At 36.8% G+C, this 23,341-nt stretch overlaps 1 protein-coding gene across 2 annotated transcripts in view; it reads right to left on the reverse strand.

Moving 5' to 3' along the window:
* The window catches only part of LOC103894882 (septin-2), a 40,170-nt gene that overhangs the window by 11,233 nt on the left and 5,596 nt on the right, over positions 1–23,341 (reverse strand). For both annotated transcript variants that reach the window (XM_009274357.1, XM_009274356.2), the window contains exons 3-11: positions 22,627–22,726; positions 20,630–20,716; positions 19,879–20,002; positions 14,950–15,084; positions 14,367–14,484; positions 8,061–8,162; positions 7,085–7,230; positions 5,943–6,026; positions 4,932–4,989 (exon numbers count right to left, since the gene is read on the reverse strand). In XM_009274357.1, the coding sequence (XP_009272632.1) occupies positions 4,932–4,989; positions 5,943–6,026; positions 7,085–7,230; positions 8,061–8,162; positions 14,367–14,484; positions 14,950–15,084; positions 19,879–20,002; positions 20,630–20,716; positions 22,627–22,726 (954 nt within the window). The remainder of the gene's footprint in view (positions 1–4,931; positions 4,990–5,942; positions 6,027–7,084; positions 7,231–8,060; positions 8,163–14,366; positions 14,485–14,949; positions 15,085–19,878; positions 20,003–20,629; positions 20,717–22,626; positions 22,727–23,341) is intronic.

Raw genomic sequence — 23,341 nt, forward strand, 5'->3', positions numbered from 1 at the left:
TCCATTAGCTAAATAATGGCAATTTTCTGAAGCTATTTTAGCATAATTCAGCAGAAAAACTTTCAGGCACAAAGCCTGTTAAAAAAAACTAGGCACAATGTTGTCTCCTAGGGCCATTAGTAGGTAAGTCACCACTGAAGTTTCCTTTTTGTAACGAAAGTTGGCAAAAAAAAAGAGTAAGTGTACTCAAGCACACCTATCTTTTTCACTGCCTCCTATGCTGCATCAGCATTTTGTTTTGGTTTTTGTTGAGCATTTGATAGGCAAACAATCCAGAATGGTTGCTTTCTGCTGTAAAACTGTGGCTTCTCAAGAGCTCTAAGCAAACTCACAACTGTCAGTTTCCTAACAGTATTCTTAGCAGACAACCTATGAGTAATGATATATACCACACATTAAAACCTGGCTGCATAACTACAGGGCTAAAGTTAGAGGTAATAACTGAGCTTAGGGAGAATGCACACAAATATCTTGGAGAGAAAGTCCAGTAAGAATTTTAATTTTACACTCGAGCTGACAGGATTAAAACGAAAAAAATGGAGAATCAAGCTGTATTGTACTCAAAGTGGTAACCATGTCAGTCTCTTCCACAATTCCTCTTCAAGTAGGGGACAGGACATAAGAACCATTCCTAAACATTCATTACAATACAAGCTAAAAACAACTCGTGTGTCGTCACCTTACTAGACCTACCGCATAGACAGAAACAATCTTTCCTCTTAATAAAGGTGAATGTAAAAGATCACACAAAAGACTGAAATTGATGTCATATCAACATCTGTGTTCCCTTCACTGTTGGGGATTGGAAGCATCAAGGGCATACCGTGACTTTGATCCTGCTCAGCAGTAAACCCTCTCACTTGTAAGAGCAGCATTAATATATTCTACAGGCAGCTTGCATTCATCCCCTAAAGAAAGGATACTACAACATGATAACATAGGGTCAATGCACATGATGAAAAGGAAGCTAGGAAACAATGTTTGGAAATCTGTTGAAACAAACAATTCCCATGAATTCCCAGATAACAAAAATCAAAAGAGTAAACTTAACCTTGGTATAAATGCCACTTAGTTTACTTACCATGTCAGGACTAAAATTTACTTCAAACTGTCATGTAATTACTGGGTAGTGACTACACATAACTACTGTAGCAACATAGAAAGGAAACAAACATCTAAAATGAGAGTTAAGGTTACAGAGTTAAAAGTGAACCATACAGCTTCTTAATGGCTTCCACGCCATTAACAGAAACCACAGATACACAGCTTTGCTTTACCTGCAAGATTTCGTCTGTAGTATGTTTTGCCCAGAACACCAACAAGTAGTACTCCTGTCTGAACAAGGTGAGTGGCTTTTCAGTGACAACCCTACAGATACCACAGGAAAAGAAATACCTAAACCGAACAATATCTACTTCCCACTGACACACTTCCCCTCCCCACACCAAGTATGATTATTTCTGCCCATACCTATACATAAGAAAGTTCCTAAGGGAAGAGGCTGCAAGAATAGGGCAAGATAGAAACCTGTAGACAGTGGATTTTCTAGTACACCAGGATGTTCCCACGACAGTTGCTGCTGGTTAAAAATACTTCCAATACCAAAGAGTACAACTAATCTTGTTAACTGAAGACAAGAAAAATTCTCCTGACAAAGTTCCTACATTGGAAAAGGGGCTACCATCAAGATAAACGTCTTTCATAGGACACATTGACATTATAAATAGCAGAAGTCACTATGGCCACAGCAATCACACTACATGGGCAGCAAGCATTGTTCCTTCAAACAACAACGCCAAAGGACAAAAAAAAAAAAGCAATTACTCAAAAAAAAAAAAAGTTGTTCTTCATTCCAGCTCCAAGGGATTCCCATTGCTAATTGCTTACTAAGGGTTTTCTTCTCATTATGTTCTCCCAGGACTGAGACTACATCACTTCACAGAGGAAGGCTGAAGCACACCTCCTTCCCCGTGCACCAGGCAATAGCATTCCACAACACAAATTAAACCTTAGAGCTGTTTTTATTTCCCTCAGGTCTGCAGGCCTTCAGCAGCAGCCATGCTGTCTCTCCACATAAAAGTTTTCACCTTATCTTTCAAGAAAACACGCAAATACCTGCAACACCAGGCAGTTACTTGCACACACTCATCACATCCTCACCTACCCACAGGGCTGCTGCTGCTAGACCCCAGCCTGGCAGCCCCGCCACTGCAGGCTGTCCCCGCACTGACTCCCATACTAAAACCAGGGTTCTTAATCTCATCTGCCAAAGGGTTAAACACATTCAGAAAGTGGAAGGACAGAGAGAAAACAAATTTCAACACTGCGGTTAATTCTACGATATTCAGCCTACTGCTGACCAACTCCAATGAAGACAGTGGAGCAAAGGGATTTGCCCAAAGCCTCAGGGTAGCTCACTGGAAAAATCAGAAGCACCTTGTTCCTTGCTCTTTTCATGTAATCATGGCCTTAACATTTTTCTGGAAGTATTGCCTCTCAAAACTTTGAAAGGTTTTTATTATGAGATATTTTCAGAGTAGGAAGAATATGGCACAACACTGCAAACTTTAAGTTTGTGCCCATTTACACTACAACATCAAAATAATCTGAACTGCAGCACATTTATAGTAAGGAACATGGATACCTTTATTCTCATTTTCACTTCCCAGCTCAGAAAAACAGGTCCTCACTTGCAAATGAACAGAAAGCACAACCAGACTGAGCAATAAATCCACAATGACAGATTAGCAATTCCAAATTGCTGAACTGGGGACCACATCCTTTGGCATAATAAAAGATCATTTAGCAAAAGTGATGCTTTGATAAAGATGATCCTGGCACTAGCCCAAGCATTCATTCCTTCCAAGGTTATATAAACCTCACAAAACTGTAAATAGAAATTCAAGCACCGTTACTGATGGGAATGCAAAACAGGAGGGGAAGTGGATATTTGTTTTCTCTGCGAAGGCCATGGAATGCAAGCCCATTTCCTCTGTGCCTCTTTCCTCCCCAAACTTTTCCCAGTCTGAACCTTAGGGATGATACGGAGATGAAGGGATTTCATACTGGCTTATCTACAGAAGATTCAGCAAAGCCTTTTGACCTCTTTGGGACAATAGAACGCAGAAGTTAAAAATCTATTTGTTTTTTCAAGTTCTAACCTAATCCTCTGCAACTTCAGCAGCAGTTATTCAGAGATGATTAGTCCCAGAGGAAACTTTCAGAGACTGTCCTCCAAGAAATTCAAGACTTCATCCCTTTAGCCATATTATATAAAAAATACATTACATACATATATATAAAAATACTATATATACATTCACACAGAGTGGTCAGAATAGACAGGTATATAATAACGTGCCTGCCCTATCAACAGTTTCCAGGGGAAACTGTTATAGAGACTTTTTTCAGATGTAAGCCTCAAGACAAATAGTTCTACAAGGATACCCAAGTTTCTACTTAACTACTAGACATGTACAATTGATATAGTTCAAATAACAGGAGAAACAGTTATGACTTAAATTCTAAGCCTACTGCCTGAATCTTGGAAGCATTAGGAAGAAAAAGGAGAAAAACCACAAAACATTCCAAACAATGCTCCTGACATTTTCAAAGCATCTAGTATTCCTGGCTATCAGCTGATGGTCTCCTGTTTTGTACACACATCAGTAAATGGGAGGCAGTTAATTTGCGTACAGAACACTTGCAGAAGTTCCACTCTCATATGTGCATGGCCATCAAGTGTGCTTATGTTGCTGAAATGAAATAATACAGTGATAAAGATGCAACTCATTTAATCTCCAGTAATTCATATTATTAACTACTAGTTATGGTGATGATCAGCTGCTTCTGCATTTCCTTTTAGGAAAGTTTTTTGCTATTTATGTCAACATGCCAAGGTTAGCCAAGAGCTAACCAGGGTCAGCTATTTTTAAATATGGATGCTATCAAGGAAAATGAAAATCCACAGACCGAAGGAGCTATATTTCAAAAATTTCCATGTACAGGAGTCTGAATCTTTCACCTCAGAAATACACAAAACTGCTTGTAGTTTTTTTTATTTCTTACTCCAAATCACTGCATATATGCATCGATCTTTTAAGTCATGCCTTCCTGCATTTATGGACCTGGATCCAAGCTGAATTGGATAAAAGAAGGATAAACAGAAAAAACACTATCTTCCAATTGGCAGCAAGTCTTAAGTTTTCACAATGCAAGCAGTCATAAGCATTGGCAGTGTAAAACTTGAATTTAAATACTAGGCTAAAAATCTCTGAATCTTCAGAACTTCAGCATAAAAATGTTAAGTTGAAAGGCCTAGTAATAACTTGAAACCAGAATAAGAAATCGGAGATTGAAAACACCAAATCCGCAAGTTGACTGGTACAACATAAATACTATGAATTTTGCTGCAACTCAAGATTAAGATGAAAAAAACCATACACGTTAATTATATCATGGGATTTTTAAGACTCAACAACCTTTTTCTAGTCCATAGCCACAAGACATAAGAAGAAATTTACTGGTAACATGCTTGTAGTAAGCCATACACATCTGAAATGACATTAGACTACCAGTCTACCCCAACATACTATTGTTAAAGCAGCACGTGTGGCTGATAAACATAAATTGATTTCAATACTTAAAAAATAGCAACTATCCTTACGGAAAGTTAGCATACAAACTGGAAGTGATAAATACCCTGCCTACAACCAAGAGTCCACATGCTACCTACCATCCACAGTATGCAAGTGACTATAAACAAAACACTTTGTATGGGCAACTTGTATGTTCAGATTAGGTCTGTCATTTTTCACAACTCCAATCTTACACTCTGTAGGTAGTAGCTGATGTAGAATAATGGTAGAATAATGCAATTGGAAGGTAGCATGTTATATTAAAGAACAAGAGTTTTAGAAGTTCCCTCTTACCTCAGCCTCCTTCTGTTGGAGGATTCTATCCTTGTCTACCACTTCTTCTTCAACAGGCCTGTGAACAAAAGAATGCATTAATGGTATAAGATACAGAAGTAAAAATCTCCAAGAAGAGATTCAAGGCTCATATTTCAGCTAATATAACAACAACAAAAAAGTCTACATGCTTCCGCACAGGGGAGAATTAGGACATTCTTAAACCCATGCCTCCCTTTTGTAAAGGGCTATCTTTACCTCATAGATTCCTGTTATTAACTCTCCATTTCTTAAAATTTGATTTCTTCGCTGCTGTGGGGATTTTTTGTCATTTACTCTAAGCAAGAGATTCCCTCCACTATCTATACGTGGTACAAAAATCAACCATTAAAAAGCTGTGTAGGCTATTTCCTTTCTTCTTTAAGATCAAAATGCTTGGCTGAATACTTAAAGAACAAGTAAAGTGGGGACAAGAATAAGTTGCTATCAAAAAAGATACAGCACAGGTAGATGCAGATTTTTTGCATTAAGTTGCCAAGGAAAAAAAAAAGCCACAAAACACAAACACATTAGCAAAAAAAGATTGTTTGGTCTAAACTTCTCTCTCTAGCTATGTATGAAGGAGCAAGAGAACAGCCACCATGGCAGTCCTGCAATAACTGGAGAAGCAACATCCTACCTAATCAGACAGGCTGGGGCCTACTAGAGTTTATTTTTTCCAAGTAGACATCATTAAATAAAAACCAATCTTGCTTGCAGCCCAGTACTTCTTTATGTGCATTCCAATTAGAAGCGTAAAGAAGAAGGAACAGATACAAAAACAAGAACAGCTTTTCTAAGCATGGCACTTCGCTAGGTATTATTCCTCTTCAAGAAGAGCATTTCATACAAGTTTCAGTAACTCCACAGACTGAAATCTCATGAGAAATTATTAGTTACAGGTGGGATTAGTTAGGAGGAAGAGCAAGTTCAACATCACAGTGGAAAAAGAGACTCACAAGCAGCAGAGCCCAAAGGCATGCACGTACTTACTTGCCAGTTCGTTTTAGCCTCTCTGAACGGAAGTTCTCGTAATGCAAATCTTGGGTCACCTCCTGCAGGTCCTGCATGTGCGTTCTAGAACATGCAAAGGGCTATTGTACACTTTGCCCTTCTTGTCAAAGGGAAGAAAAACACTCTTATCTTCTATTTTTGCTTTATATAATGGATGTGTTTACTGGAAAAATAATCCTTACAGACCAAGCCTGCCATAAAGCTAGCCAGAACACTGCTTTCATGTTCATTGGTCTTTAATTCATACTTAAGTGCCCTCCTACCAATATTCTTCAAAGACCCAAAGTATGTTGTCCTCCTCTTGTTCACTAATTACTTTATAGGAGTTGTTTATACCAGCCTTCGCAGTGTTAAGAATCTTGTGAAGACAGTTATTCAGAAAGATACTTTAATTCCTGAAGTATTTTTTGACTCTTAAGTGCTATTAAGCATAATTTGTAACTGAGAACTAGGTGGAGCTCCTTGGCTTACATAACAGCTGACATTGCCTAATAATTTTCAATTGTCAAAAAAAAAAAAAGGAAAAAAATGCTTGCTACCAATGACCAGCAGAGGGCAATCCCTGCCCATTAGAGACTGAAATCAGAAATACACAACGGAATTCAATTTCCAACAATAGCATGATGTCATTTAAAAAAAAAAAAAAATCACTTAAAACCATCTGCACAAGAAGAATATCCATATTGGCTAAAATCATAAAGGGGCAGGGTATCATATTTAACATAGGATTTCCTATACTGCCAAGAAAACTGAGCTTTGCCTTTAGAATACTATTTAGAGTTTAATCAATCACTTTGAGTAATATTTTAAAAGCCTCTCTGCACTACCCACTGCACTATAAAAAACTTCAATTTATATGTAAAGCTATCAAATCAGTTCACATACAGCATAAAAACTGTCACATATATCTGACAACATAAAATATAGAAAATAGTTTCTGAAGTCAGAGATCAGGGGATTACAGCAGCAAAACAAGCTCGGGCAGTGGACACACAATAAAAAGTCACTCTACACTGCCATCAGAGCTAGTTTTGAATTAAGGAGTTCATGTTCTTATAACTCTCTAGTCATTGCACCAGTTACATCACCACAGGAGATGGGATAATTTTACCATTACTCACACCAGCATTGTGCGCAGTTTAAGGAAATCATTGTGCTCTGGATTTTCAACTTCAACAACTCCCCAGGGATACAAACGGCCTCTGATTTTTTTCCCTTTCACCTCAATAAGTTGATTGGATCCAATAACAGCAAAGGGAATGCTAGCCTAGTTGAGACAGAGCAAAACAAGTAACTGTTTTGATTTTTGACTGGTTACTTTTTTTGTGTTTTGTTTTTCTTTTAAAGAACACACAGAGACACTTAAGTAACTTTTAAGTAACAGACAGGAGAGGGGGAAAATAAATGTTGACAAATGCAGTCTACTAAAATCCTTCCACATCAGAAAAACAACAAATCCTATTCTGGGCAATGCAACCTCTCATTATTAACACCTGTAGTTTTGTCAGGATCAGTTTGTCTTAACAGAAGCACAAAAGGAAATGACGCTTTGCTTTAGGAACACTTGACTGTTGTTGAAGTACAGTTTGGGCATAATGTGTCATCTGACATAACATCATGCATGGAAAACAGCCAACAGAAACATACTTCAGATACAGATTAAAGTAGCTAGAGAGAGAATTTCAGATACATTCTTCAAGCACCTTTGCAAGTATCACAGCACAAAGAGGAAATTACTTCAGTAAAACCTTTATTATCTGCTCTAACATGAGGAAAGTTGTTAATGAGTATACTAACCATAACACGCGCACATTCTCTCTCTTTGCTTGCATGTTAAAAAGTTTGAGTCAGAAAACAGACTGCAAATCACAGTTCTTAGTGAAGAGTTGCTTACATTTAAAAGAAAAGAAAGTCATGACACACTACATTTGGAATTCTGATGAAGCAGAGACTGGAATAAAAAGGATTATAATTCAGAGTCAACATCCAAAGAAAACCTAAATTTTCAACATGTTATAAAGGAATAAAGTACCTTTAAGCATACTGTAGGCTTGAAGAACTACTGCAGCAAAATAATAAATTAGGAGTGAGACTTGCCTTTAAAACTCTGGTTTGTTCTTTAAACTCCTCATCTTCATCAGAATCTGCATCAGGGAGCTGATAAATCCTAATGCCATGTTCAGAAATCTCATCCAGAACCTGAAGTTTACAAAAAAGGAAGAATAATAAATTCTTATTTCACTGAAGAGGTATTAAGTTAAAAATATATAAGATTGATTTACTAGTCTGTCACATCTAGAAAACTCAGAATGTTTTTCTGCTTTAGGTAGTTTGACAATGCTTAGAAAAAAATCATTAGCAGAAATTGCCATTACTTATGCTTTGAGTTTATGTACTACCAAATTAGTTTATGTCCTACAAGACTATCTTACATGGCATTAATTTCATTCTACCTATGAAGAAAAAAAACTCAGCATTTTTATTTTTTCTCCATTCAACAGAGATTTGAACCTCAAGTCCATAAATATTCTGGTAAGAACAGTTCAAGGTATAAAAGCACTCAGCAAGCAACCTACATGTTTTGAGGTGTAAGAAAGGAATACTAAGTGGGAAATCAATCACATCCTTAAAATGAAGAAAGGAAGCCTACAACTAGACCTGGTTGGATTTTAAAGATTTTACTGTTGCAGAAAAGTATCTTAAAAACATTGCTAAGATTTGCTAACTACAGAGGTTCTCTTTTAAAAGAGCTTACTAACAGGCATTTTTAAAAAGCCAAAACATTGGCTGAGATTACCTCTGAATTCAACTGTTTGTAATCTATCTGTGATACAATCTTCAAAGTCAGATATGGCTAAACACGAACAGCAGCTCAGCTGTCTGTCCACTCAAAGAGAAACAGACTCACTGACTAAATGTGTTTTGTGACATTCCTAATGTATGTTTCTTTGCATATGACCTTAACTAGTGTATTTTTGTGCAGTGATACAGAAACAAGTTTTAAAGTAAACATATCAAGATGCAATCCAAGCCTTCAGACAACAATCTGTAGCTGTACTCAGGGAATAAACATCAGAATTAGAACACTACTTGCTATGAATGTTAGCTGCATAACTAATAAAATATTTGTAATGCAATGCACTCTTGCACAGCACTTTTTGAAGACTAACAAATATGCACTTGACTCAATGTCAAAAGTGCCAAATAACACAGGCTTAAAGATTTTTAAAAAGGCACAAAAGATAAATGCATTTTTAGAAAACGTAGCAAGTAAATCATTAAAAAACCCAGAAGATTTACATGGAGCATAATACAGAAGCAGACAAACCCAAAGTGAAGTTAATGCAAAAAATAAGTAAAAGCAATGAATTTGTAGAAGGGATTCATCAGTTACAGCATCAAAACAATGCAGCTCATGTCAAAGTATGTATTTGTGTATTTGATATGTAAAAAATTTAAGACAGTGCCTATTGTCTCTTGAATCAACAAGACAAAATTGTTGATTATTATTATCCACTTAAACTGGAGAAAGTTATTCAAAATCCACTAAGAGAAAAGCCATCCATAAACAGTTTTCTTTACTGTCACTAATGTCTGAGATTAACATAAAAAATACACTATCTGTATTCCTGTATACATTCTTTTCCTAATGAAATCACCGCAGGGGTAAGCAGCTAGCATAATTCCAGGCCTTTGGCAGTTTCAAAAGGTGGTACAGATCAATCCTTCCTTCAAAGCTGAAGAGAATGCTTCTACTGCCATACTATTAAAAATATTTAAGTCAGAAATCCCATCAAACACACTGACAAGATTTTCTTTCACTAAAGAAAGTGTGGTAGTACGAGGAGAGCATGAAGAATGCTGAGATTCCACAATAACTCTCTTCAAAGGGATCTTGGATGTCCCAGCAGAAAAAGGTTAACCGTGCAAACTTCCTAGATTAGTATTCCCTAACAAGTTGCAACTGTAACCCCACAACCAGCACCTGAACCAAGCAGCAGCACTACTGCAGTAATGAACTCTTACAGTAGACAAAGTCTGGGCAAAATCGGGGGGGTGGGGGTGGGGAGGTAGGGTGTTGAGGTAATCATAAAAACGTTCAGAAAAGCCTATGTAAGGACTTGTGCTATCATTACTACATATATAACGGGACATTAACTTGATAATACAAACACAGCCAGACTTCAAATGCACAAGAGGTCTTAATGAGCCTTCCCATAGTATTGTTGGGTTCCTTGAACCTCTGTCATGATGGCAACCAATAGCTACAGTATAAACAAAACTTGTCCAACCACAGCTTGATTATTAAACAGCTGTTTAAAATAAAACAATCCCTCACACCATTAGAAGAGGAATGACCACGTATGAACCACAGTTATTCCCATGACAATGTTTTCCTGCCAGGTATATAAACATCCCCCGCACTCACATATGCGCACACACTGAATAAAATATTATGAGCCCCCACCAACACAGAGAGCAGTATTTTTAAAGGAAAAAAGAAATTTGGGAATAAGTGTTGCCAATAGGCAATTAACAGTTACATTCGCGCAATTACATTTAAATCAAGTTGTTATTGTTTTGCAAAATGGAAGATAACTAAATTGCCACCAAATTATAATAAAAGATGCACAGCTGGGATAGGTGGGGCAGTGCTGCAGTGTGATGCCTTTAAGTAGCTGCATAAAACAAGAAAGCACATTTAACCTCGCTGAGATCTTAAAGATAAAAATGCAAGTGAAACAATAACGGGAAAGCCGACAACAAGGGGTGCTAGAATAATATATTACAGCTGTTAAACCTAGTGCTTTCCTGAAAGGAAAAAGAATTGCAATAAAAACAAACTGTATTTTATGGTCCTAACAATGAAACAGCATTTTGCTTCTTCAAATCTGAATTTTATTGGCCTCAGAGGATTCTGTGTTCCTAAAGATTAGCCTTCCCATGGGAAATAAAAAAAGTTGTCAAAATATTAGTTCCCCTCTCATGAAGTCATTCTTTTGAGCAGGTTTCCTTAGCAGCCTTGCATGGCACAGCTTGTGAAACTGCCTTGCATTTCTTCCCACTCAAGAGTTTTAAAAAATAACTTTGAATTCCAGAAAGACCAAACAGGAATTACTCCAAGCTGGGTTTCCTTTGCAAGCACCACAAACTGATCTTGCTGCTTAGTCCAAAGCGGCAAAACAAAAACATTTTACTTTAGATTGATGGCCAAATGGCAGAAACATCTAAAAAAAAAAAAAAGACTTCAAGCTGCGTCAGCAAAGCAGGATTTTGATTCTTATTCTTGATTAGAGATTCTGTTAGCCAAGATGCTTTGAGTTAGAACAATATACAGTAGCCAGACTTTCAAAGCTTTGGAACCACATCATACATTTGACTTAGTATAAACTCAGTTTGTAAAGTGACCTTTGCCAGCAGTACAAAAATAATGAAGACTTGTTTACCTGTTTCCTAACCACTCCCTCAGACTACAGCATAAGCGCCATTCATCTCATTATATTTAGCCAATGCATAAATGTGGTGTCCATATATGTAAGTCAAGACAAGACTAGTTATTTAAAAGTAACTTTGCTCAAACTAGAAAGAACTAGACATGGATTAGCGCTGAATATGGTCAAGAGAGGTTGCCTTTAAATTAATCTGTTCATCACAGGATATGTAAACTGGGATTCATCTCCATCTTCCACAATAAATGTACATCATAAACCCTCAATCTAACATCCCTTACAGAACAGTACTGAAAAATAAGCAATTCCAAATTCACATTGGGAAACATGTTTGCTTGCGCTACTGCCATGTTTCAGCTAAAATCCAGTGTTACCAATACACAGAAGCCAATGTCAAACAGCATGTGCACTATGCTATGCTTGACCCTAAGAGAGGCCACCAAGCAGCAGATAAAAGGAGCACAGAAGAGCAAGCCCCAAAACAATTACAGCAAGTATTGAAACCTGGTAAGAGTGTGTTCCTCTTTATTTCACCTAAGAACTGCTTTTGTGAAAGATGACTGTAGCTAGAACCTATTTTATATCAGTTTATTTTATGTATTTGAACTGACAAAGCAGAACATTCAGATTCCCAGTGAATTATATTGTCAAATAATTAACGTTCCACTTAAATGCCTGCTTCAAAACTTTCAACATCATTCTGCTACCAAATGCTGAACCAAAAAATAAGCACCTATGAAAACTGAGCCTGAAGTATACTGCTGAAAGATCAAATACAGGTTTTCTTATAAAAGGTAGCAGCTCCACAAATAATATTACTATCAGATAAAAATCTTTCACCAAGTCAGTACAGCCACAGAAAAAGAGAAGCGGTAAAACCAGCATAAGCAGCCACATCTCTGCTTTGTTATTTCCCTAAGAGTTCTTTCAATTTGCCCACCAGTACCTGTCATGTCCTCATAGCATTTGTGGAGGAACAACAACAAAAAAAAAAAGCTCAAGAGCCTGGACAGAATTTCTCCCAGCAAGATCTAGAGATCCTTTTCAACTCAGTGAATGACTTTTTTTTTTTCTTCCTCCCCCCTTTCACCTAGTTCATCATAAAGCTGGTCTTGTTTATACTTTTGTATAAATACCTCTCCCCCTTTCAGTGAATGTTTGTCTACATTGCAGACAAGGTTCATACAGTCACAACTGTCCCTTTTAAACTTCCTCAGATACAGAGGATTTATTCCATTTCTTGGGCAAGTTTTCCTACATCACTGAGCTTTATACAAACACAACAGCAATGCCAGCAGTACCTCGCTTGCCAAATTGGAGTTGCTTACATGCCTACACAAACCATGGTCACACCTTTGATTGTGGCACTGGTCCACCCAAAAAACTCCTAAACTAATCCTCTGAATTTAGATTGAGTTCAGCTAACATGCTGTTTTGTAAGCATGGTTTTAACTATACTATTTTCTCAGTTCAATAAAGCTGTACTCCCTCTTCAAGAAAACAGAAAAATACCCCCACACAAAAGCCCTTGGAATAAAGATTCAATAACCATTCTAAAGCATTACTGGAAGCCAGAGGATCACAATCAAAACAACTGTCGTGCCCTCCACGAAAATCAAAAAGTGGTAGTATAAAATGATATTAAGATATAAAAGATTTAAGATATAATCTTACCATGAAAAAAAGTTTGCATACTCTGGTGCAAAGTATAGACTGCATTTTAGAAGTACTAATTACCACTACACTACTCAAGGCATAAGTTATTAACTTAAAAATTCATAGGCTTTGTAGGGTTCAAATCTGTTAGATTTTACAGCTGAATGTACTGGTTTTGAGTCAACAGAACCTGAAAAAGAGCTTGTGATCTCAGTAAATTTTACTGAGCCACCCCTCAACATAATACAATCTCACCACCTACCCATTTCCTTCTTTAAGAAGGTGCATGAAGTCATTCTGAATCAAAGAGGATAAACCAGGAAAGATTAAATCTTTACATTCATTGGCCAGATTATTCTATGATGAGATTAAATGGAAATTAGATTTATAGTTAAAGACTTGTACAACCACAAATATGTACTTTATTCCTGTAGAATTCACTACAGTGTCATATTTGGCAGAGGCTGGCCTGTCTTGGAAAGGCCTGACACAAACACAAAAAAAAAAAAAAAAAAAAAAATCAACATTTTCCTACACCCTGGAGCTTGCTATTTGACAGCAAGTAAATCTTCCAATGCAAAAAGATTTATTTTAGTACCACTGTCTGGAAAGCCTTTCTCCAATGCAGTCCTGAGTATGTCCTGGTATTTCACATGAACAGATAACCTAGTAGGAAAACACGTAAACAAGACAACATACATTTTTCCATAACAATGGAGCTACAAAGAGCATCCTGCTAATATATTAGCCCAACTGTCCTGTCTCTACGTTAGTGTTTTAGTTTGTATCATGGGTTTTAGTTTGTATCATGGGTGCATTTATTTTAAGTTTCCAATCACCCCGACTTAACCACATTTTGCTACAAACCACAGTTAGAGTACACAAACCAAGTTTCTTTTGGATGAAACTCAACCTAAAGATACACTCTCAGAACGTATCTAATGCACTCCCACCACTAAGGGGCATTCAGTCCACTGGACTAAATGAGAGCTAGTCTGAAACATCTACACTACATGCACTTCAGGATGATTTGAGCCCTCATTAAACTGTTTTGCTCAAAACCTGCTCTATTGGACTGCACTGCTTGCTAAGATAGATGAAGCCCAGAATGGCCAGATTCTCAGCAAGTGTAACTGGTAAAGCACATCAGACTTCAGTGAAGATTTCCCACCTCACACTTCCTGAAGATTAGGTCCTTGGCCAATATCATTCACCCCTCTTCAGTTTGAATTTACTTTACATTTGGCTTTAACATTGTATGGGTTGCATTGTTCTCATGATCAAGTGTTAGACCTACTCTTCTCTTCAGCCTTTCTCTCTCCTTCAGCGTCAGTGTGTCAGCCTTGGCAATCACAGGGACAATGTTGACTTTTCCATGAAGAGCTTTCATGAATTCTACATCTAATGGTTTCAGCCTGCCAACAAGCGGAAAATAAAAGGAGAAAAAAAAAAAAAGGGTGGGTTTTTTGTTTATTTTTAACAGACCAAATGCATTAAAAATTATTTATTTCAAGTATCTACATAAATATTATTTCCAGAATAAATTAAGTCGGAGCACTTGCTTATCAGCTTGATTGTGTAAAGGTTGAACTGCAACTAAAATTGTCACTATAAGATAAATTGGATATTATAAGCTCTTATGTTTCTGGGTGATAAACAACATAATACTGACTGCTTCAAAACAGTTATTAAATGCCAAAAAGGGGACAAAGCAGAGGAGAGCATTAATCCCCAAAGAGCATTTTAATTGCACTGGCTAACTGAGAGTGTAGGAAGTAACTCAATTAACATTAAAGTTAAGTTTCCAGTTCAAGTAATGAACAGACTTATGAACACAATACAACGCCCTAAAATACAAGAGCTCAAGAGCTTTTTCTTACCCATGCCCAAAGGGAGAGATGAAGTAAAAACAGCAATGGACTCTGTTGTCTATAATGTGGCGCCTGTTTAGACCGCTTTCGTCATGAAGGTATCTTTCAAACTGGTTGTCAATGTACTGGATAATTGTTTTGAAGCTGTGGTATGGGGGGGCAGGAAGAAAGAGAGGCATCTTAGATCAGCTTTAAAATAATAAAAAAAGAATTATGAAAAGATAAGAACAGGAGGAGAATCACACTTTTATTAAGAACATTTCTGTTACAAAAATTCAACTTCCTAGCATTGTATCTACTACTGAGAAGTATTTTGATAATGCAAAAAGATATTTTCATAGCAACCACCAAGTGTCTATTTATGCCTAGAGCTACTTTCAAGTGTTACTCTGTCCACTGGATAAAAAGTTCAAGTGCAAGCTCAGAAAAAAAGCACTCAGTGCTGCGACAACACAGACAGGAACAGAAGATTGAGGATTTTTCTGCTTTTTTTCTGGGGACAGGGCGCGAGGATTTGTTTTTAAACCAGCTGACAAGTGACATATCCTGGATATACTCTTGATTTACAACCCTGACCCTAGAGCTAGGTTTCTATAGTTACCTATGAAAATTCTGGTATTCTAGTCTGTTTGAATTAAGTACAAATACATTTGCAAGTCATGCACTACAGCATCACATGATTTATTAAGCTATTTTTGTTACCTTACAGAATCCTGTTCTGTTGGCAAAGAAAAATAATTCTTACTTAGTTCAAGGCAATTTAAAATATGCCCTGCAAAGAAGTAAAGGAACACAAAATTTGACCATATAGATTAATCAGATGCAAAGAACAGTGACTAGAGAGAGAAAAGAAGACACAAAGCATTACTAAGATCACCATTTTAAGATATTCCAGAGCACGTAGACACCTGCAAACAACATTAATATAAAAGGACACTTCATATTAAAGTACTGTAGGGGAAGGGAAATGAACACACTGATGAAGATGAGATTAGGCAGATGACTGTGTCATGAACATATCTTAAACTACTTGGGGAAAAACTGAGCAGAAAGCTTAACTTGAAAAATAGTATTTCTGTTGTTGAGAAAGTGCAAATTTGACTAGAAGGAGGAAACAGACAAGAGAACACAAAAAAAAAATTAGTAATCTGGAAAATGAGCACATAGAATGATGGCAAATACTGTGACAGGCAGCAAAGTTCAACCCTGGGCTGCATGGCTGTAATGAAGATAATGAAAGAAAGTAACAAGAGTGATGGAACAGATCCTAGAGGGAATTTGATTTTCCAAAATTGAGTAAGCTTTTGGATCTAGGAGGAATAAATCCATAGTAGAATATATATACACACACTTATATCTTTGCAAGATCTGCACCATTCTAAGTTGTACTACAGAAGACAACACAGCAAAACATGGAATTTATTGGGTTTTGACCATAGCGCTGCTCAAGTCTTTAAGAACTAGCACCTTAATACCTAAATGTGTTGAAAAAGGACAACATGGTTTATGTTCCTGTTGATCTTACTCTCCTCTTAGCTGGTGAAAGGTAACAAGACTGAAGACATACAAATATTAGGACAGAAACCAAGCACAAACAATGGGAAAGCAACTATCACACATTTCTCTGGCAATGTAATTAGTTTACGTGCAGTTTTCTAGCTCTAACAGCTGTAATTTTCCCTATAAATATGGTGTTAGTGTCCTGTACCTCCTGCCTTCCGGGAAACACCTGGCTTATACCACTGTGCTATCATTACTTAGGAGATAGCACATCCTGTATTGTAACAGCAAACAACACAAGCGCTGCATTTAAGCCTATTGGGGGAAAATGAACAGCATTACCAAGCTGCCAAAACCCACAAAATACAACTTAACATAAGCCAGTAAAAAAAGAAAGTTAGCAGCAGCCAGAAAGCAGTTATCAAAGAATGAGCTGCCACACTGCAACCAAGATGAAACGGGGCGTATGATCAGCAATATCTAACAAGTTAATCTGTAAACTGTTCTTGTCAACTATCCTTTTGAGACCAGATTTCATCCCAAATCTGTGCATGAGGCAATATTTTTTTCCCTCCCCTCCTTAGATCCTCTCTCTTCTGTCTGATGAAAGATGTTACTTTAAGGACATGCTTCTCTCACGATCCCAATGTCTTTATGCATGGAAGAGCCATTCTATGCTTCAAACCTCCCACCATAAAGAATTTTGCTATTCTCCAAACACACGCCTGAACTGATGCCAATAGCATTCCTAGGTGTAGTTTGATTCTAGAATACAGAACTCCAGCTAGCACTAAAGCTTCCCACAGAATCTAAAAAAATTATCACTATGGTTAACTGTGGTTAGCATCCACCTTTTCTTACAGGCTGTTTTAAGTACAATAGCATTTGGAAAACAAAAAATAACCTATTTCAGAGAATGTGTTGTACTAAATCTGTAACAACTCATTTCCCAATCCAACATTACTATTCTTCCAATCCAGGAGACCCCCCTGGACAAACGCCTGACAATACATAATTCTTACTAGCACTTCTGTGATGGAAAATACATAAAAATTGACCCCAGCTCCATCCTTGAAAGTCAAACTAAAGTTAAGCCCTTTCATCAATGCAAAGACAGAAACCAAAAGCCATTAGGAAACCTACTCAAGAGAAAGATATTTGAAACAGGATCAGCGATTGCTGCCTCCTAGGGACATTGTGCCAGTTTGATTTACCTCTGTTCAAAAATAACCTTAGTAAAATTCATCACCCTGAAAAACAGGTAGCCTGCACAAATTGCAGCTTTCCCAGAAAGTGCTTTATAAAACTTGGATCGAGATCAGCACCATCTACCGGTTAACCATAATTGCAGTAAATGCTCCTGAACACAAACATAAGTTCAAGAACAAGAACTTGCTGCTTCCTCTGAACTAACGAGGAAGGAAGGTAGTTGCAGTGGGTTAGTCTTGACTACAGCTTGAAACAAAGAGTCTATCCATCCAAGTCCCTATGTCATCCTGTAAAGACTAACAGACTGTCAAAATGACACTCATCATGGCTCAAAGTCTTTTCATGTGACATAAGAAAATGGGACTAGAGAGAAACAATTAAAATTAATTGCATCTTTTTATTTTGTACTATGTAAGTACTATTTGTTCCCGTAATGTATTTTGATGTTTAAGATTTGTCACAGAAAACGAAGTATAAACCAGTAAATTGTTCTACTGGATCTGAATCATCATAGAATGACTCTATTTAGCAAGCCTCCAAAAAGAAAGGGGAAAAATCTGAACACGTAGGTCTCCAAGAAACATCTTAGCAGAACAAACAAAGGGCATTAGAACACAATCAACAGGAAGAGCTCTGTATAACACAATACACGGGCTGCAGAGCTTTTAGCTCCAGCGGAAGGAAGCTCTAGTCAGTGCTCAAAATAAGCAAGACCACGCTGCAATCCAGAAAGATGCCTTAGTGTATTCTAAAAGTTCAATTTTTTCCAACTTAAAGTAGGAAAAGTGGGAAGAAAATAAAAAACCCCACTACAGCTTCACTTTCAAACTTTCATTTAGTATATTATAACTTCACTGCCTTCATTTTTGCTGTGTTTCTACAGTGTACCGTAGAAAGAAAAGAAAAACCACATCTGATAACAAAAGTTCTTCAGAATGCTCCAGATAACACAGCATTCTGCCAAGAAAAGATTACAAAACATTCTATTAGCATTATAGATGTTTATTTTATCAGCTACTTGCCTCCTTCCTGATCTTTAACTTACACTGAAGAACTCAGATCAACCAGTATTAGCTTTATGCCCCCTTTCTCTGCACAGTGACGCTTTGTTTGCCTTAGAATGACCACCACCACAAAAGAGTGTCAACAAAAATTAATGGCTAAGCAAAATAAATATTGTTAGCACTTCTTAAAAGACAACCACGTGGAAATTCAAAGCTTCTAGTTGCACTGGAATAATTCAGGCATCCTAGTAAGCACATAAATATATCTCATCTTTATTCGAAAAACATTATCACAAGATCAGTTTTCCACAGTTAAAGAAAAGTGCATGACGATGATTTGGAAATTACATTTATGAACAAACTTATTAATTCTAATTTTGTTACAAACTGCCCAGTTCCTTCATAGCTATTTTACCATTTTCTTTCTTCATGATCTTTATGCTAGAGCAATGATGTATGTTGTTCAGTGTATCTGCAGACGATTAGTTCAGCCGTTAGAGATTATCAGCGATATTTAGGCCAGAGAGAGCTAAGTAGTAACTCCATCATAAAAAAATGCAGTTCTATCAAAATTGCTAGTAGTACATATAAAGGCAGTGAAAAGTACTGTCTTAAAAACATGGAAACTGGATGGGCCACAGACACAGAAATACAAACAAAACATTCCCCTTCATCAGAATTCTGCCCTATAAGAGCATAACAATTGTTATGGAGATAACAAGTTGACTGTAGTTGTCACAGAGAACCTTACTGGAGGAAAGGCCATTAATTTTGAGGGAGAATCATAGACAGCCTAGAGAACACTAACCAAACCTTTTAAAAACATAAAAAAAGTGGTTGGAAAATTGAAACAGAAGTTGTACGAAGTAATACAGTTTTACTAGACGTGTATTTTAGGCAACAAAAATTGTAAGAGAAACTTGATTTGAAAGCTCACACAAACTAAATGATCATGTCACTAATGATATGAAGATGAGCACCCAGAATGCAGAAGTGCTTAGAAAATTGTGTTAACTGCAAGAACTCAGAAAAGACCCTCTACCATGAATTCAAGATAACACTCCATTAATGTTTAAGAATAATGAACCTCTTGCTTCCTCTTAGTACATCAAAGTTATCCAAAGACCACCAGCTGAATCACTTAAGTTCAGAGAGACAGACACACTAGAGTAGCGTTTGTGTAAGATACAAACTCTATCAAGCAAAGCAGTATTTACACACATACCAGTCCTGGCTGTTAATGGCATCTCCATATCCCGGTGTGTCAACTACTGTTAAACGCAGTTTCACCCCTCGCTCCTCTATCTCGACTGTAGAAGCTTCGATTTGAACTGTTCTCTCTATTTTCTCTAAAATAAAGGAACATTTTGATTGTTATTATGCCTTTCAAGTGCTGCAGAAACCCCTGCAGGAGAGAGCAACAGAGGAGGAAATGCAATCTGAAGTGTATTGTAATCTACATGACATAAAATATTTTAAAGAAAAAATAAAAAGGCTAGCTAGTCAAAATTTAACACCACATTTTTGTAAATAAACAAGAAGCAATGAGTTAAAAAAGGGGATTTACTCATGACAATATGCAAAAATAAAATTACAATACTCAGAAGCACGCTAGATTCTTTGTCCAAAGGTATTTACACCTCTAACCAGGATTTAAGGCATCACAGGCAAAAAACATCAGAGGAAATGGGAATTAGAGCAAAACTACGTTGAGGTGTATTGACACCTAAAAGGTTTGGGGGGTTGGGTTTTTTTAGTAACAATTGATGAAGAAACATCAAAAGCTGAGTCTTTGAAAAGAAACATAAATGAGAAAATGACAGCTCAAAAAAAACGTAATTTGGAGGATTAAAATACATCTAGACAGCATGAAGAAAGGGTCTCATGGGTGAAGTTGTTATCAGAATGAAACGTTAACTGAAAGAACATGAAATTTCATAAGGTATGTGCTGGAGGAACTGCAAAGCCACATTTACCTGCAGCTCCAGGAATATAACGTTCTGGATAAAGATCAGTCAGGAACAGACTGTTAATTAAAGTGGATTTTCCCAAGCCAGACTCACCTACAAACAAAATAATTCAGGTTATTAAGCATATACACCTTTTACTCCAGGCTTTTTAAAGCACCTCCTCTTTCCCCAAGCCCATGTTATGGAGGAAAAATAATTTGTTCATCAGGATCCACCTTAGTTTTTGAGATAAAAACATCAAAGGTTCAGCTAAGCACTTTAAAAACACAGGAAAAAAAGCCTCTAGTGTTTTTATAAACATTACATGAAAATGCTAAGTTTACTGTAACAGATTTCACAATAAAAGCTGAAAGGTCATACAGCACTTCGACTATAGATCTAGAGATAGTCAGGTTACTTCAGGGAAATAAAAGCTTTTTTTCATTTAAACTTACAAAATCAGGAGCTGTAACTCTCTTGTTGGAAATTTCTGAAAGCTTTAAGGTTTTCCTAAGCTAGAAATTGAACCTGGAACACTGTTAGGAGAGAGAATGAATAAAGCAATCCCAAACTAATAGTTGAGCTTTGCCCCCTTATAGTTAGGCTACATACATCCTATGAAACAGAAAATCATAAGAAAATTATTCAAAATTCACCTGAAGTTCCATAATTCTAGAACTTCAGGTCATACAAATTTTGTCCTACATCAAAGTAATAAAAGTTAAACCTGCAAATGCAATTACTAAATCTGAATTTCAAAAAGTCACTTTTTTTCCTAACACAAGGAATCAAAGGAGTCAGCATTTAGAACAATTGGCCATGTTATTTTAGATGCTACTAACCTATCTGAGAGACGGAGACATTATCTGTATTTATCAAACTACATGAAATAAAAAACTCTACACTTATCACAAGTTACCTATTTATTAACCTGGAACCTGTTAGGAGAGAGAATGAATAAAGCAATCCCAAACTAATAGTTGAGCTTTGCCCCCTTATAGTTAGGCTACATACATCCTATGAAACAGAAAATCATAAGAAAATTATTCAAAATTCACCTGAAGTTCCATAATTCTAGAACTTCAGGTCATACAAATTTTGTCCTACATCAAAGTAATAAAAGTTAAACCTGCAAATGCAATTACTAAATCTGAATTTCAAAAAGTCACTTTTTTTCCTAACACAAGGAATCAAAGGAGTCAGCATTTAGAACAATTGGCCATGTTATTTTAGATGCTACTAACCTATCTGAGAGACGGAGACATTATCTGTATTTATCAAACTACATGAAATAAAAAACTCTACACTTATCACAAGTTACCTATTTATTTTACAGACATTGCTGAATGCTCTGTCACCAAGCAATCCCAAACGGTACTACAGAGCACAGAGAACAAGGAAGAAGCGTTATGCATCTCTTCTCATTTTCATTTTTCAATAACATGTAATTCCAAGGTAACTACTACAAAAAGGTGATAGTACTGTGGACTCCCTTTGCACTTGTATAACATTAAACTGATTCAATGTAAGTATAATTCAACATTAGTTAAAACAGCTTTGTGCCTAAAGGATTTTCCATCAAAGACTCCTACAGGTGCTCATTCGCAGAACAGGCAAATTAAAAGTTTAGTTATAATACCAGAGTGAGTCACTATAGAACAGCAGAAAACACAAGAATAGCATCACCATTTCAACAGCAAGGTATTCACCATGTGCGTTCATGCCTTCAGCTGGGGAAACGGGAATCAAAGAAAGATTAAGCAACTATCCCTACCATCTGATGATGAGTCAGGAATACAAGAATGTCCTGTTGGCTCAAAGTCATCATGTTTAATCACTACAAATACTCCCTCCTACCAAACATGACAAAATACTAAGAGGTTTAATTAGAGTGTGTATAGAGGTTCGAAGCTGCTTCTTCTGTATAACAGTCAATTGCTAAGTAGGAAGACATATATGTCTACATGAAAGAAATTGTTGTTGTTGTTGTATAACAGTCAAAAATACTTAGACGAGTCACTCACCGACCACCATCAGTGTGAATTCAAAGCCCTTCTTCACAGATTTCCTGTGAACCTGGTTGGGCAGATTAGCGAATCCCACATAGCCTGCTGAGTCAGAAAACTGACAAGAGAACAAAAGTTGAGTATAAATGAGATCCCCTTCCCCCTAAAAAGTTGAAACAGAGTTCAGTTGATTCTCTACAATAAAGTCCAGAGGTATATAAAGCACATGGAAAAATAGAGAATGAAACAATTTTCTGCTGCTATAGCAAGGCAGACCTCGAAACAGGCCCATTTACCAAGCAGTCTGATATAAATAGAAATCTGGTAAGTACCTTGGGCTACACATAAACAAAAGTCTCTCCTCGGATAAAAAAACAAACCTGCAAGCTTGCAAGAACACACTATAACTAATCTCAAGCTGTAAACATAGCTAAAAATCCCAGAGATTTTAAGCTAGAGATCAAAAATCTGTTCAAATTTGGTATCTGCTGCTACTATCTTCTGTAAAAATGAATAATGCATACAGTCACATGTACAAAAAACAAGAACACTGTGTAGTAATGCAGAGATTACCAATCACATAGAGATCGATCTTCTGCTTGTTAAGCTGTTCACCTATCCTCGCAATGTTTAACTTCTAACACAAAAGCAGGAAGAAGAAATGTGTCTGAAAAACTTATCAAAGAGATCTGGGCTATAAAAAGGGCAGTCTGCTTCACCATCTGTTATCAGC

This window comes from Aptenodytes forsteri, unplaced genomic scaffold (genome assembly GCF_000699145.1).
Source record: "Aptenodytes forsteri isolate BGI_AS27 unplaced genomic scaffold, ASM69914v1 Scaffold79, whole genome shotgun sequence".
In the NCBI taxonomy this organism is placed as follows: Eukaryota; Metazoa; Chordata; class Aves; order Sphenisciformes; family Spheniscidae; genus Aptenodytes; species Aptenodytes forsteri.